The 15,494-nt window shown below is 35.6% G+C and overlaps 2 protein-coding genes across 3 annotated transcripts; both read left to right on the forward strand.

Annotated features, from left to right (window-relative positions):
* Nucleotides 1-8,566: 8,566 nt before the first annotated feature.
* LOC141713344 (putative WD repeat-containing protein C2A9.03) lies at nucleotides 8,567-13,382 on the forward strand. 2 transcript variants are annotated; one of them, XM_074516710.1, is made up of 10 exons: nucleotides 8,567-8,725; nucleotides 9,266-9,412; nucleotides 9,562-9,729; nucleotides 9,826-9,912; nucleotides 10,832-10,966; nucleotides 11,057-11,167; nucleotides 11,655-11,746; nucleotides 11,854-11,959; nucleotides 12,453-12,539; nucleotides 12,631-13,382. In XM_074516710.1, the coding sequence occupies exons 2-10, from the start codon at nucleotides 9,272-9,274 to the stop codon at nucleotides 13,042-13,044; spliced, it is 1,341 nt and encodes a 446-aa protein (XP_074372811.1). In that variant the 5' UTR covers nucleotides 8,567-8,725; nucleotides 9,266-9,271; the 3' UTR covers nucleotides 13,045-13,382. The 2 variants fall into 2 exon arrangements, with proteins under 2 accessions (XP_074372811.1, XP_074372812.1); XM_074516711.1 differs by having other exon boundaries at nucleotides 9,269-9,412.
* A 426-nt stretch (nucleotides 13,383-13,808) lies between these two features.
* Nucleotides 13,809-14,467, forward strand: LOC141713345 (photosystem I reaction center subunit V, chloroplastic). Its single transcript, XM_074516712.1, has one exon. The coding sequence runs from the start codon at nucleotides 13,909-13,911 to the stop codon at nucleotides 14,350-14,352; it is 444 nt and encodes a 147-aa protein (XP_074372813.1). The 5' UTR covers nucleotides 13,809-13,908; the 3' UTR covers nucleotides 14,353-14,467.
* The last annotated feature ends 1,027 nt before the right edge of the window (nucleotides 14,468-15,494 follow it).

Below are 15,494 nucleotides of genomic sequence, written 5' to 3' on the forward strand. Positions count from 1 at the left end.
TAGGTTCTTTCTCAAAATCTGTTTAGTTTTTGTTCTCATACATCAGACTTTATGATCAGTGTTTACATATTTTCCTATCTCAATATAATATGTGCTTAAATTATAACATATTAAACTTTGCATATTATCTGATGTGATTCTATAAACTCTGAAAGTGTTTTGAATGTTCTGTGACTATTCAATCCAATGAGGATTATCTTGTTAGATGCCGACTTAGTAGTCTTTAACAAACTATATATCCCATGTTTGAATTAGTTATTTATGTGGAAATCAATAACACAAGAAAATTCTGATTTTGATCTTAGTCAAATTTACTTCCTGTATCTTATTACTAAGTCACAAACTAGATTATTGCTTCTTATCTGTCAAATTCTGATGTCATTAAATCTTAAGGATGAACTACATGCTTGATAAGCCTCGCGTATCTGAAGAAAATAAAAGAAAAGAAAAATTGAAATCAGGTACTCCTTTGAGATCTAGAGTAAATATGTGAAAGGGAAGATCCAAGTGCATTGATGGTATTAAGTAATATGCATTAGAAAAGCAAATTAATTTTTCTTGGTGACTTTTCACATTCTCTGATTATTGGAGAAATATTCTGATAACAGCATATATTCTGATGGCAGTTGTAACTCATTTACACTGAGAAGCCATTTTCAAAAGAGTTTCAAAAGATACATAAAATAAGCACAAACAGTTGAGGTGGATTCTTGCATAACTTTATTCAACAGTAGACTTCACAATTCAAGACAGATTTTAAGCATTTTTCTTAGTTATGCCTTACTTCTAAGATATACTGAAGTTTATCAGACTTTAATTTTTATCTGATCATTTGCACATACACACACTATCACTCCATATGAATGATGAAAATTACTGTGGTGATTAAGTTGTTTATGATAAACAGTTAAGTATTATTTGCATAAATTCTGAGGACAAGTTCTGATTATGTTATGATGATTAAACTCCGAAGAAACCAGTCAGTATTTGTGTAAAGAAACACAGAAACAATCATTTATCTTTTTGAGTACAGCAGCCATGTTCTGATGACCGTTAAATTCTGATAATAGTCAAGTTCTGATGCAAATCCTGATGCTTACGTGACATTATTTATTTACTTGACTTATTTTTTATATTTACTGTAACAGTCATATTTTCAGGAAATACTTAAGTGAGATAAAAACATTGCTAATCTTTTGGTTAATGGGAAACGTGTTTGTTTTGACAACTCCATGTGCACAATTATTACTGCACGTTTAACGTGCCCACTAATAATGTTTTGACTGATTACATACTGCCAGGTGTCAAAAGTTCGGTTTATCTTCAGAAATTAGCCTTTGTAATAAGTGGAGCGTATATATGTGAGAGATAAAAGATTTTACAATCTTTTACCTACTTTCTCACTCTTTTCTCATCTCTCTTATTCTTTTACACTCTTACTATTTTCTGACACTACTTTCTTACAGGCATTTTATCAAACACTTTCTAAACACACATTATTTCACTTAATTTCTCACAGAAATGGCACCAAAGGACGTTATCTTTAATGGAGCCAAGTTCGTCCCCAACAACTATATGGCTATTCTCAGCAAGGACGATGCTCCTTCAGATCTTCACTTCATTCAAGATTTTCTTGCTCGCAGTGAGATTGGGTATGCTTTGACCCAACCACAAGCATTCTCAGGAACACAAATACTAGAGTTTTGGAGGTCTGGAATCTATGATAATGGTGGAGAAGATGGGTCTCCAAGCATCATTTTTACAACTGGGGAAGATGAGCACCTGGTTACCCTGTCTACTGTTCGACAAACTTTACATTTTCCAGAAAATTGTACTTTCAATGCTCAGATTGGGGATCCAATTCTATAGAGCATGATGGCCAATCTTGGCTATGAGAATAGTCTGTCCAAGCTGGGACAGCTAAAGAGGCCCTATATCAGAAGGGAGTGGAGCTTCTTTTTCGATTGCATCACCAGAGCCTTTGCCAATAAATGCTCAAATTTTGATGCTATTCCAATTCTGAGTCAGCAAATAGGGTATGTACTTCTTAATCTAACTCATTTTGATTATGCTACTGCTATTTTGGGTTTTATTGGGGATAGGATGAAAGAGGACCCAAATACTGTTTATTTTGCTATGTTCTGTCAGTTATTTACAGTTTTTGTTATTCTGATAAGCCCCAAGTCTTTAGTGACTTGATTCAACCTTTTCAACTTCATAAAAGGGCCTTCACAGACTTGTTATCTGCTGATAATAAGAAAGACATACTAAGACCTCTTCAAATTCCTTTATCTGTAAAACAGTTCTTAGTAAACTCTGACCCCAAAACATACACACCCAAATTTCCTGAAGTTGCACCCTCTCAACCACCACAATCCACTTCTGGTGTCTCTCAGCAGATACCAGTTGTCAACACTTTCAAATCCAAAACCAAACCAACCTCTGGTACTTCTCAAAAGGTGTCAGTTATAAAATCTACTACAACATCCAGACCCAAATCTTCAAGAGCAAAATCTGTTCCTCAATCTCCACCAAGGAGAAAGAGAAGGCTGATTCTGAGAGATGAATCAGATGAGAAAGAACAGGTCCAGGTTCCTGCATCAGAACCTGTGACAATAGAAGCTGAAGAGGTAACTCCTCAGAAACAGAATGAAGCTGAGGGTTCTGGGATTTTGAAAAGGAAAAGACCTTCAAGTTCTGATACAGATCATGTCACCCCTCCATCTAGAAAATCAAGGAAGGTGAGAGCATGTGTGTATATTGCACAAATTCAATTTGAGGATGCTGAAGATGCTGATGAAAGGGATCAGGAATCTCTGATCTCACAAGAACCTATTATGATTGAAGCCCTTCCAGCAGCTGAGGAAGTTCTGATAAAGGAATCTGAAATTCCTGAAGACCACAGATCAAAACCTATACAAGAATCTGTGACTTCTCCACCTCACTCTCCAATCAAAGCTACATATGATGTTGAAGAACAAGAGACAAGCCCTGAAATAAATATTCATAATTTGAATATACCTTCTATTCTCTATCTGGAAGCTCCACCAGCAAAATAACCAACATCTCCTGTTTCACCAATGCTACAGGCTGAGATTCCATCAACTCCAATTCTGGATATAGATACTGAAGATCAGAATTTAAATGCTTCAGAGTCTCCTACAGCCACACACACCTTGGTGTTATCTGAAGATGAGGAGATTCTAGCAAATTTTGGAGAGTCAGCTCCAGTAAATACTTCATTGCCTACAGGAAAGGAGGCTATGTTCCAGTTTGAGGAAGATGCTCCAGTTCCATAGGAGGAAACCTTCAGAGTGGCTGAGTGGATGCACAAATTGAATGATACTGATTTTATTCCTAGCCCACATGTTATGTCAGAGCATATTTCAAAAGCTGATGAGTTGCTGACAAGTTCTGACTTCAAGAACCAACTAAAAGTCACAGCTCTCAGTACTAGAACTCTACAAGGACAACACTCCATGACTCATGCAAAGGTTCATAAACTTCAAAAGACAGCTGATAAGCTGGATATGATGCAAAAGCTAGACAAGAAGAGGTTTATCAGACCTATTCATGAAAAAGTAGAGGCTATTCAGCTTGTTCAAGTCCAGCAGCAGGCCCAATTGGATGAGGTATTACAAAATCAGGCTGCTCAACAGACTCAGTTAAATGAGATCCAATCTTCAGTGGAACTTCTTCTTTCACTACTCCTGACATATGATGCCAAAAAGGGGGAGAAGGTAGTTACGTCCAAATGCTCACCAATCAAGACACTGAAGAAAAAGGATGATCATGGTGATGACCAGGGAAACTCTGATAAGAGTAAAGGTCACGGTCAAGGAGAGCAATTGAGCAAGATTCTCTCTCAACAGACAGGTTCTCATCAGAGATTGTCCGGTTCTACTCAAAGGAGGGATAAGGAAGGAAAAAAGCCTACAAATCACGATGTTCCTTTGTTGATCACAAATTCTGATGATCAAGTTCTGACAAGTACTTCTGATGTAATGATTCAAGCTAGAAGCCAAGATTCACAGAAGTTTTTCCAGACTCTGAAATTCAAGGGAAAGAAAGCAACATTCTCTTACAAGGATCCCAAAATTCAAACTATTGATGAAGAACTGGCCAACAGACTATTCCTTAAGGATAATCCAGGAGTGGATTTATAGGAATTAAGAAAAGAAGAAACTAAATTTGCTGTTGAGAAAAGGGGATTGTGATAAAAGAAAGATCTGCCACAGAGATTCCTAGATCAAGTAGTAGATCTCAAACTACTATTGATCCCAAAGACATGGGAAAAGGAAAAGTTGGAGAGACAGTCAAGAAACAGAAGATGGAGATTTCTCAAATTCTGATGGATCCTGTGTGCAAGATGGTTCAAGTATTTGATGATGCTACTGCAGAAGATGAAACTGTTGAAACTCTGAAAAGAAGAAAGATGACAGAAAAATCTAAGACAACCTATGACATAGCTCAAGTTGTTCAGAGTGAAGAAGTTCAGAACTTGACAAATCCTGAAGAAATTTCAGAACAGCAAGCTACAGAGGAATCTACAAATCCTGAACAAGTCATAAAGACATCAACCTCTGACAGAGCTCAAGTTGATTTGGGCAAGATGACAATTGCTGATAAGAAGAAACTCCTATGGAAAAATGTTAAACCATCAGATCCTAAGAAAAGTCAATTGCTATCTGATTTCATGACTGTTGGAGTAAATGCCAGAGAAGCAAGAGACAGATCTGGGTTAGGATCAAGCCAAGCCAATAAAAAAATGAGTTGAAGTAACTATCAAAGATCCATTTTTATTAACCGACAAACCACTTGAGGAAGTTACACATAAACACCTTGACAAGGTTATATCTGCTCAAGTGGTAATGGATACTCATGATAAGAGTAAAGTCAAGGAAAAGCTGATTCCATTTCTTAAAGATGGAAGAACATACAGAATGTCAGAATCAGATGTGCTGAACAAATCTCTTAAAGAACTTCAATTCATTCATTATCTTTTGGAGATAAAGTCTGAGGTTACCAGAAGATGGTCAAATTTCATGATGAAGACCATAAGGGATAAAGCCAGAATCTCTGGATCAAGGGTTATAGAATTTATTCCAAAGATAGTTGAAGATGATGGAAGAGAAATTCCAATGAAAAAGAATTCTGCTAAGATAAAAGTTATTCTGAAAGAGAAATGTCTATGCTACAATGAAGACTCCTCTCATCCAAGGGTAATCAGACTTGGTGATGGATTGAAAAGAAATCATATTTCAGCACTTAGGACTGCCATCTACCAGATTGGAAGTCAAGATGAAGAACTGCAGCAACTCAAGGCTAAATTAGCTCAAGTCCTGAGAAATGCAGAAGAGAAGCTGATATCAAATTTTGTCAAGAATCATTTTGGATTCAGATTGATTCAGTAAGATTAGTAAAAACTGCAAGGATTGTAAGTTGTAGTTAGTTGTCTAAATAAACTCTCATTGCATTTATACTTAAATGTTTTTGACATCATCAGATTTATAACTTGTACATTTTTCATAATATACAAGTTGGGGGAGATTGTTAGATATGTTTGATGATGTCATGACTAATCTGATGTGTTTAGTTTCAGAACTTAATATCAGGACTTATTAGGACTTAGCTGGGAATCAGAATTTACTGAAGACAGGAAAATATCATAACTTAAGGTATCAAAACTTGTAATATCAGAACTTAAGGAAGGATATACTTCAGAAGTAAAGTGCGGCTGATTTCTAGGAGAGGATCTGGACTAAACAAAGGAAGATATGCTTTAGGAGTAGGACGACCGGAAGACTTGTAAAAAGATAATATCTAATTGATATATTTTAGGAGGAGATATTCATATCAATTAGAAGATATCTTGTAACTGTGTACTATATAAACACAGCTTAGGGTTTACACTATAAGTGTTATCATTCACGAGAAGATTATTCATTATAACCCTAGCAGCTCTTAGTGATATCATACATCACTGAGAGAGTAGATTAAACCTACTGTAACAGAGTTTGATATATTGAATAAACTTGTTTTCTGTTACATACTTGTGTTTATAATCGAATTGATTGTAGATACTATATTCAACCCCCTTTTATAGTATCATTGAGGCCTAACATTCCTCTTAAAACATATTATTTCTACAAGTTAGATTACTTTGATCACCATCCATAACAGTTCAAAAAGTTTAAAAATAATCCAAAACACATTCACCCCCCTCTGTGTTCTATTCATTACCTAACAAAGACAACCGTCTAAATAGAGAAGCCAAGATATATTTACCCCGTTTTAATATACCAAAAGTTGATCTCCACACAATTATTTTAATGAGTTTGTTCGAGAGCATGTGATAAACGACAACATAAAAATTTGGTAATCTCGATGCTAATTATGACTTGCCTTGTGAAAAGGATTCCAGTTGACAACGGAAGTGCTATAAACATCATTATGTTAGAAGTATTGACGCATATATGCTTAAAAGAAGACTACATGGTAAGATTTCCATATTAATGGTAGGATTTAGTGGATAAATAAAGAGTACAATTGAGGATATACCTCTGCCAGATTATGCATAAGGGGTCAACCTGTTACAAAATTCTTGGTGACAGACTGTTTGTCTACGTATAACATGATATTGGGACGACCTTGGATACATGACTTGAAAATTGTTCCATCTATCAACTACCAAATGGTGAAGTTCCAAACACATTGAAAAGTACAAAAAATTCTTAAATGTGAAGATGTGGCTTGACAAGTGTTACAAAACACGCCTTAAGCCAATTGAGCAACACGACATCAAAACTCCACAAATTACGATAACAATAAGGAAAAATTGGTCGAAGTTGATCTTGAAATTAAATACAAGAATGTCATTAGTACACAAGCTTCATTATCAAAAAAAGAGGCTAACATTAATAAGGTGATCATGCCTAATCCAACGACAATTTCAATTAATTTACTCCCATACCTTTCTGCCTAAAAGATAAGCCTGACATGCCGCTTAACCTAAATAATAGGGTTACAACATTTCGACACGTAAACTATATAGACATGTCGTTATTTTGTTATGAAAAATGTGGGTACAACCACAACAACAACAGTTGTCCGAAAGATAGAACATGAATAGATAGAGTATACACAAAAGGAAGTTTTCATAGGACGACTTGTCTCAAGAATGCCCTTCTCTGAACTTGTTATTGCCATTCATACTTGAAAATATGCAGTTATATGAAAAATAAGATATGTGATCGATGACATGGTTGCACATAATACTTATTATCTTTTGATATTTGACGTACGCGAAAACAAAGATTCAAAGAATGCTCTTATTTGAATTTGTCATTTTCATTAGTGATAGAGTAATTGCTAATAGTACTAGAAAATATAAGGCTGCATGAAAAATAAGTCGTTATCGATAATATGATTATAGAGAATACTTGCCATCTCATGATATCGGACGTACATCAAAATTAAAATTTAAAGAATTAATGTTTAAGTTGAACCCGCTTGAAGACCTATGACATGTAAATTTTTATTTATTTCTTGCACATTTTGTTTTCAGAGTATGCTCGATGATCGATATGAGAACTGCTAATTTTTTTTGCTTAAATTATGCCTCGACTATAGATGCACAAAAGACCCACCGGACTGGGCTTTTCGGGATTTAAATTTGACCGGGCCGGGCCGGCCGGGCTTTCCGAAAATGTCAAAGTCCGTTTGGGCCCTCGAGGCGGGTCTCACCGGGCTTTTTTCGGGCCGGATCTGATCGGGCGGAGCTTTTTTCTAATTTAAGACGGATCGAGTTTTATTAGAGATTCTGAAGACTACATATGTTAGCAACTAGATCATCGTAAAATGTATTAGTTTGCATGGAATATTTTATGAAAATATTATTTCGTTGAAAATATTTAAGTTTGGTAAAAAATAAACATAATTATAAAATAATATATTTTATCAATGTTATCTAAATATATATAATGTATTTACTATATCTTTTAAAATATTATTTATATTCATAGTAAATGTAGATTCATAAATATATAAGAAAATATATTAAAATAATCAGATTTTAATCAAGCCTTTTCGGGCTTTTAATCGTGCCGGACCAAAGACCGGGCCGGGCCGAAGCCCGGGTTTTTAACTGGGCCGGGCTTTGCCTATAAAATATAGGGTCCGTCGAGGCCCTAAGCTCGGGCCGGGACCGGAAAAGATTTGACCAGGTTTTGACCGGATCGGATCAGACTAAATTTTCGGGATCAGACTTTTTGTGTATCTCTAGCCTTGACTGGTATAGAATTTATTAATCTTTGCTATTTAAATAATACAATGCTCTTTTTGCAATTATTCGAACTAGATAAAAATAAAAAAGGGTATTAAAATCTAAGGAATGCATATTACATATAATTAAAGTTATGGATCCAATCCCGTTATGCTGAAATTAAAGGGATGCAAAGTGAAATTAAAGGGATGCAAATTAAAGGGATGCAAAGTGAAATTAACTCTAAAAAAAACCCGATAGAGATATAATTTTAAAGATATTGAAGAGAAACTTTAACCACCCCACTTGTATTTTGTTTATCTGGTTTTATTTCTCTTTCAACCTATTTTTTGCTCTTGTTATGGATATATTAAACAAAATAGTAATTTTGCTATAAGATATTATTCGAGATCGAGATCCGACGAAATAATCATCGCCCGTGATCATCCGAATTGACCCAAGGTCTTTCATTTCTTCATTTCTTCAATTCTCCCTTGCTAATCTCAATTTATATTTTCTGTTTTGTATTGATCTGTACGTATATGCATGTGTCAATTTAGGGTTTTTGATTATTATGTATTGAGTTTTTAATCTCTTAATTGTTTGACAGGCTTTGTGTCCTCTTATGAGTTGAATTTGTAATTGGGGATTAATTGACTTCAATTTCATTTTAGTTTCTAGGGTATCTTTTTTTTTAATTATTATTTGTGTGTTTTTGCTTGAATTGTAACATAATTTAGTTGATGCAAATTGTAACAAAATAAATGAGTTAAAATTTGATGTTTTAGAATTTAAAGTGGGTTTTTTTAGAGAATTATTGCTACTGGTATTCAACAATTTGTGTTGCTTATTATCTGGTTAGCTTTCGTATTAATCGCGGGTCAGTTTGGGTATGTTTCGGGTGGTTCAGTCGGGCTTTTTACGAGGTTTCCGTATTGGGAATGTTTATGTTGTCAAATTTATATTGTAAATGCCTTGTGCTGAAATTGAGTTATGGTTTAGTAGACAATGTCGCAGTACCAAGGGGATGATGCTGAGTACATGGACGATGAATATGAAATGGAAGATGTAGATGACGATATGGATGATGAGTTTCGAGGAAGAGATGATAGGGGATCAGACTCTGATGTTGATGAATATGATGCCATGGTATGGGGGATTAAGTTTCAAGCTTTTGTTTGCAAATTCCATTATCACTTTCATCATTACAAACATTTTACTTTACCTTTAGGATGTTGAAGAGAAAGTTAAGTCAATTATGCTATATTATTTTATTGCTGACATTTGCTCTTTCGTAGAATAACAAAATGGCAGATACTACTGCCGCTCAGGCTAGGAGAGGTAAAGATATACAGGGAATTCCTTGGGATAGGCTTAGCGTCACCAGGGAAAAGTATAGACAGACAAGACTAGAACAGTACAAAAATTATGAAAACATTCCTCATTCTGGAGAAGGATCGGAAAAGGTAATCATCATTATTCTTCCCCGTCCCCTCCCCCAAACCCCCGAACATGGGGATTGAGAATAACAATCAAATTCTTGTCTTATTTGAAATTCTTAGGAATGCAAAAGAACAGAGAAAGGAGACATATATTATGAGTTTATACGCAACTCAAGATCCGTGAAATCAAATATTCTTCATTTCCAGGTCTAGTGACATATTCTCTTAAACAATTTTGACTATTTTTGTGAATTTATATGCATTCTTTCTCGGTGCTCAACTCTCTTTGATATCCCGATATGAAATTAATTATAGGTATGTTAAATAGAACGGAATTACAGAGTTCAGTCAACCTGATAGACGTCATAAATTTGGAAACCCTGAAGATCTTTGGCCCAGTTTGGCTTTTCTTGAAGTTTGGTCTTGTGCTTGACTGTGCATACCGACAAGGAACTGTTCCCCAATACGAAGTTCTCTTCAAGAATATCAATTGAAATCCTGTTACAGACTTTGTAGCTTCAGTATACATATATGAAGAATTAAGCAAAGAAAGAGAAATGAGATGAACAAAGTTGAATTATTTACCTTATTGAAGCTGATTTTCCTGGGTCTAGGATTTTTTATTTGGTTAACTAAACTAGAAGTCAGGGGCACCTTCATGTTATATCCTATAAATTATAGTAGTGCCATGTCACCAGGCTGTGGTACACGGTGCTTTAACACGAGTCTTATGCATTTTAAGATTACACCCTGGTCCAGAAACTTAAAACTGCCTGGTAAGGGTTGAGCAGTAGTATGTTAAACTACTAATCTGGTGAGCATTACTAGTAAATAGTCTTTTCTGCAGGAGGATAGCCAATATCCTGATTAATATTGGAAAATTTTGTGATTGTAGCTGATAAATGTATTAGTGTAAAAAGTTGTTTGATAAACAATTGTTGTGTTTGAGCCATTAAAGCAACACTGACCTTAGAAGATCTTTAAAGGAACCCTTGCTTTATCTTTTGTTAAGTGGAGCCAAAATCGATCTAATTTGTTTCCTGTGCTCCAGTTGATCCTTCTATTTTTTAGTTTTAATTTTAGGCAGTATTTGACTGATCCGTAATATTGTTATATGTTATTGCAGTTGAGAAATCTGGTTTGGGCTACATCAAAGCATGATGTTTACCTTATGTCACATTTTTCTGTCATTCACTGGTCTTCTTTAGCTTGCAACAAGTCTGAGGTTCTCAATGTTTCTGGACATGTGGCACCATCTGAAGTGAGTGTTTCTATATTTCCTTCAGTAATTCAGTTCCTTTAAGTGTCACTTTTTTGTGGAGGCATTAAAGTTTTCTTTTCCCCTTCTTAGAAACATCCGGGAAATTTGTTGGAAGGGTTTACTCAGACCCAACTTAGCACGTTAGCTGTAAAGGAAAATCTGCTTGTCGCTGGAGGGTTTCAGGGAGAACTAATATGCAAGGCAAGCTAGTTATTGTTTACAGAGTTTTCGATTATTATATGACGCCTTGTGTTACTCGTATAAATTTGGAAAGATGTGGGGGGTGCTAAATAATTGTTCTATTTCTTCTGGTTGGGACAAAAGAGGAAATAATTACGCTTGTTTAAAGTGGTAAATATGCGCCTGTTTATAGCTGGACTAAGGTTAACAATAAGGGGGCATGGTAACTTGTTTTGACAAGCCCAAATATGTTTTCATTTTAGATCAGCAACCCAGCCAGTTTGTAGGTGAGAGTGTCTTAAACACATGTATGCAACAATGAGAATTTAATGTGCGCATGTTACTTTTAGTTCTAGTTTAATTTTTCACCCTCACGAGAGCATAGATTACCAGGAGAAATTATCATTCTTGTATGCTGGGGTAAATGAGGGGTAGACACAAATGCCTTGTATTGTATTCGGAAGCTTGAACATATTACACTGATTTCATATTTGCTCATTGTGTGCAGAATTTAGATAGACCTGGAATTTCCTTCTGCTGCAGAACTACATATGATGACAATGCTATTACCAATGCTGTAGATATTTATACCACTGCCAGGTAAAGACATTTAAAATTTTAAAGGGGTCTTTGAACTATTCACTTTTATTTTTTATCAATCATTGCTTCTTGAAATAAATAACATCTTTGTTTGTATTATATTGCAGTGGTGCAGTTCATTTTACAGCATCAAATAACGATGGTGGAGTTAGAGATTTTGATATGGAAAACTTTCAACTTTCAAGCGATTTCTATTTTCCTTGGCCAGTCAATGTAAGTACCTCTCTTTAACAGCCTGATGTTATCATATATATATGAGTAGCACTCTAGGAAGAACCCCTTATATAGGGTTTAAGTGATAACCATTATATAGATACATTCGATACACATATTTATCTCGTTATTTATTAAATATAAGTACAAATTTCAATTAATAAATCAAAAAGGTGACAAAGCTACTTTTTCTTTGAAGAATCGCCACTTTTATGATTTTAGATTAACTTATGTATATATTAATCTGTTTGGGGTTCAGCGTTCAGCAGAAAAAGGGTTCGTATGCATGTGACCTTAAATGTGCAACAAACCTGCATATTCACATAAATTGACATTCATTCCCTTCTTTTCTTTTGGTTTCTGCTCGCATTTTACTTGATGTATTTTGGGTGTACTAGTTTAAAGTTATTTGTTTGTTAGTTGATGATAAATGCCCTCTTTATGTCTTATTGTTTCGTGGAAAATGACTAGCCTGTTTTATGTGTGTTTGCAGCATACCTCCCGGAGTCCCGACGGTAAGCTTGTTATTATAGTTGGAGACGACACAGATTGTATGTTAGTTGATAGCGTAAGCGGAAAGGTAATCCTATATTTTCAGTATAATTTCAGAGAAAGCTTTTTTAAACTTGAGTTTGTAAACTCAGATTTGTTCTAATTGCTAATTTGTGCAGACCGTGGCTCCCTTATGCGGTCACCTGGATTTCTCATTTGCTTCAGCGTGGCATCCTGATGGCCTGACTTTTGCCACTGGAAACCAAGACAAAACCTGCCGGATATGGGATATGCGAAAGTTAACAAAGTCGGTTAGTGCCCTAAGGGGTAATCTTGGAGCCATTCGGTCAATTCGTTACTCATCTGATGGAAGATTCATGGCCATGGCGGAGCCTGCAGATTTTGTGCACGTCTTTGATGTTAAAAGTGGGTATGACAAAGAGCAGGAAATCGATTTCTTTGGTGAGATATCTGGCATGTCTTATAGTCCGGATACAGAATCTCTTTTCATTGGAGTTTGGGATCGTACGTACGGGAGCCTCCTAGAGTTTGGGCGACGTCGGGACTACTTATATCTTGATGCATTAATCTGATGGACAGGATGCACTCAGCAAATAAGCGTGTGGACATAGCTCGTGTCTCATCTTTGGCTTAGCAGTCAGTTAAAGCATCTTGGCACAATTGTGGCAGTGAGTTTAGATGTAGTAATTTCTCAATGGTGTACAAAATTTGTTATATAAGAGTCTAGTTTGGTTGTCATTGAAGTTCAGAAAGTGAGAGATGTACAAAATGTTAGGAATGATTAACCATGTAAACTTTGTTAAATAGGGATTCGTGACTCGAATTTGAACACCCATCACTAGGGGAAGAGTGAACCTGACTTTCCTTTAGTGAATTTGGAAATGTTATTTCCAGTGTATTTTTCTGCATAGACATTATACATGCAATTGTGTGGAAGATTTGGCAGGTACTGGCACCAGGAGAATGAAGATAAGAAAATTAAGCACTTGTTTTTTTTGATAATTAAATACGAATGTACACATGCCTTGTACAAGAGCTCAAGTATAAGAGCTTAACTAGTGCATCAAACTTTTGTGGGCCAATTAAGCACTTGTTTCCCTCGTGAAATGGTTTTACCCTGTGGTAAATTTAACATTACATGTGACCAGAACACATGACTAACAGCCAGGGTAACCCAAGCAAGAGGGTCAGGAATCAATATATCTGAATCTGATAAGAGGGTCAAGAATCAATATATCTGATCGGAAAAGAGCCAATGAAAGACGAACAACTCAGCCAACAGAGAATCAAAATCTTCACTCCCCTCCTCACAAAACTCCACAAGTATTATCCAACTCTCGTCCACTCCTTCACAACAATAATATTATCATACCTATCTTCCATTCCACCACCACCCAAATCAAACACCAAGAAATACTCCTCCAACACCAGCAGCAATGGCCTCTGCCTTGTTCTCTGCCCCTACCTTCCAAGGCCTAAGGCCACTAAACAAGCCCACCGACTCCGCTTTGCTCCCGAAAGCAAGCTTCTACAAGCCCATCACCATCAAAACCAACAAAAGAGTGGGAGTGGTCAAATCAGAGCTGAACCCGTCTCTGGTGATAAGCCTGAGCACAGGCTTGTCTCTCTTCTTGGGAAGATTCGTCTTCTTTAACTTCCAAAGAGAGAACGTGGCTAAACAGGTCCCGGAGCAAAATGGAATCACTCATTTCGAAGCAGGGGATTCACGGGCCAAGGAGTACGTGAGCCTGCTGAAATCAAATGACCCTGTTGGATTCAACATTGTTGATGTGCTTGCATGGGGTTCTATTGGTCATATTGTTGCTTACTATGTCCTTGCCACCTCCAGCAACGGCTATGATCCCAGCTTCTTTGGCTGATCCTTTTTCATTGCTACTATCCTTTTTACAGTAATATTTGTACAATTCCATTTAATGCTGTACTAATTCATGTTTGTATACTACTGCTTGGCAAACTAAAGCCTACTTATCGTCATTTTCTTCCAGGTTTTGTGTGCTTTTTATGCTTAATCATAAACTCCAATAATTTTCTTCTCAATCTTAAAAATGTTTTGCACAACACATTTTGTCTACTACTACTAATTATTAATATGTAGATATCATGAGTCTCATATTGAAATTATTTTCATAAGCCATACATATTGCTTACTCGTAGAATTGTAGTTAAGAATAATGCACTACAAAGTCTCATTATTTAATAATATATCACATAAACCCTTGCTGAGTGTAGGAGTTTTAGTGAAAATATTTACTATAGGCTATAAATAATCTTTTGTAAATCTTGAATTAGTTGATTAAAGAGATGCACAAAAAGTTTGGGTCCGAAAATCTGACCCGGCCCGATCCGGTCGAAACCCGGTCAAGCCCGGCCTGGTCAAAGCCCGGGCTTAGGGCCTTGACGAACCCTATATTTTTAGGCAAAGCCCGGCCCGGCCCGGTTAAAAACCCGGGCTTCGGCCCAGCCCGATTAAAAGCCCGAAAAAGCCCAGTTAAAATCTGATTATTCTAATATATTTTCTTATATATTTAAGAATTCACATTTACTATAAATATAAATAATACTTTAAACACATATATATTTACATATTTGTGATTAATAATATTATTTATATACTTCATTGCATAAATAATGGAAAAAGATATAGTAAATACATTATATATATTTGGATAACAATGATAAAACTTATTATTCTATAAACATGTTTATTTTTTGCCGAAGTTAAATATTTTCAACGAAGTAATGTTTTCATAAAATATTCCATGTAAATTAAAACATTTTTACGATGATCTAGTTGCTAACATATATAGTCTTCAGAATCTCTAATAAAACTCGATCCAATTTTGTTATTCCCAGTGGACTAACAATGAGATTTACAGAGGGGGGGGGGGTTGAATGTAAATCTCAAAACTTTTTCAAGTTTTGAGCAATTTGTAAGACTAAGTGTTTGAGTGATCAAATGTGTGTGAATTGCTTGGAGCTGATGCAGACAGATATATATTTA

The sequence above is a fragment of the Apium graveolens genome, chromosome 3 (assembly GCF_009905375.1).
Source record: "Apium graveolens cultivar Ventura chromosome 3, ASM990537v1, whole genome shotgun sequence".
Lineage (NCBI taxonomy): Eukaryota > Viridiplantae > Streptophyta > Magnoliopsida > Apiales > Apiaceae > Apium > Apium graveolens.

Coding starts and splice junctions, on each gene's coding strand:
- LOC141713344 (XM_074516710.1), top strand. CDS start 9,272: ATGTCGCAGTACCAAGGGGATGATGCTGAGTACATGGACGATGAATAT. Junction 9,413..9,561: donor TTGATGAATATGATGCCATG/GTATGGGGGATT, acceptor GCTCTTTCGTAG/AATAACAAAATGGCAGATAC. Junction 11,960..12,452: donor ATTTTCCTTGGCCAGTCAAT/GTAAGTACCTCT, acceptor GTGTGTTTGCAG/CATACCTCCCGGAGTCCCGA.
- LOC141713345 (XM_074516712.1), top strand. CDS start 13,909: ATGGCCTCTGCCTTGTTCTCTGCCCCTACCTTCCAAGGCCTAAGGCCA.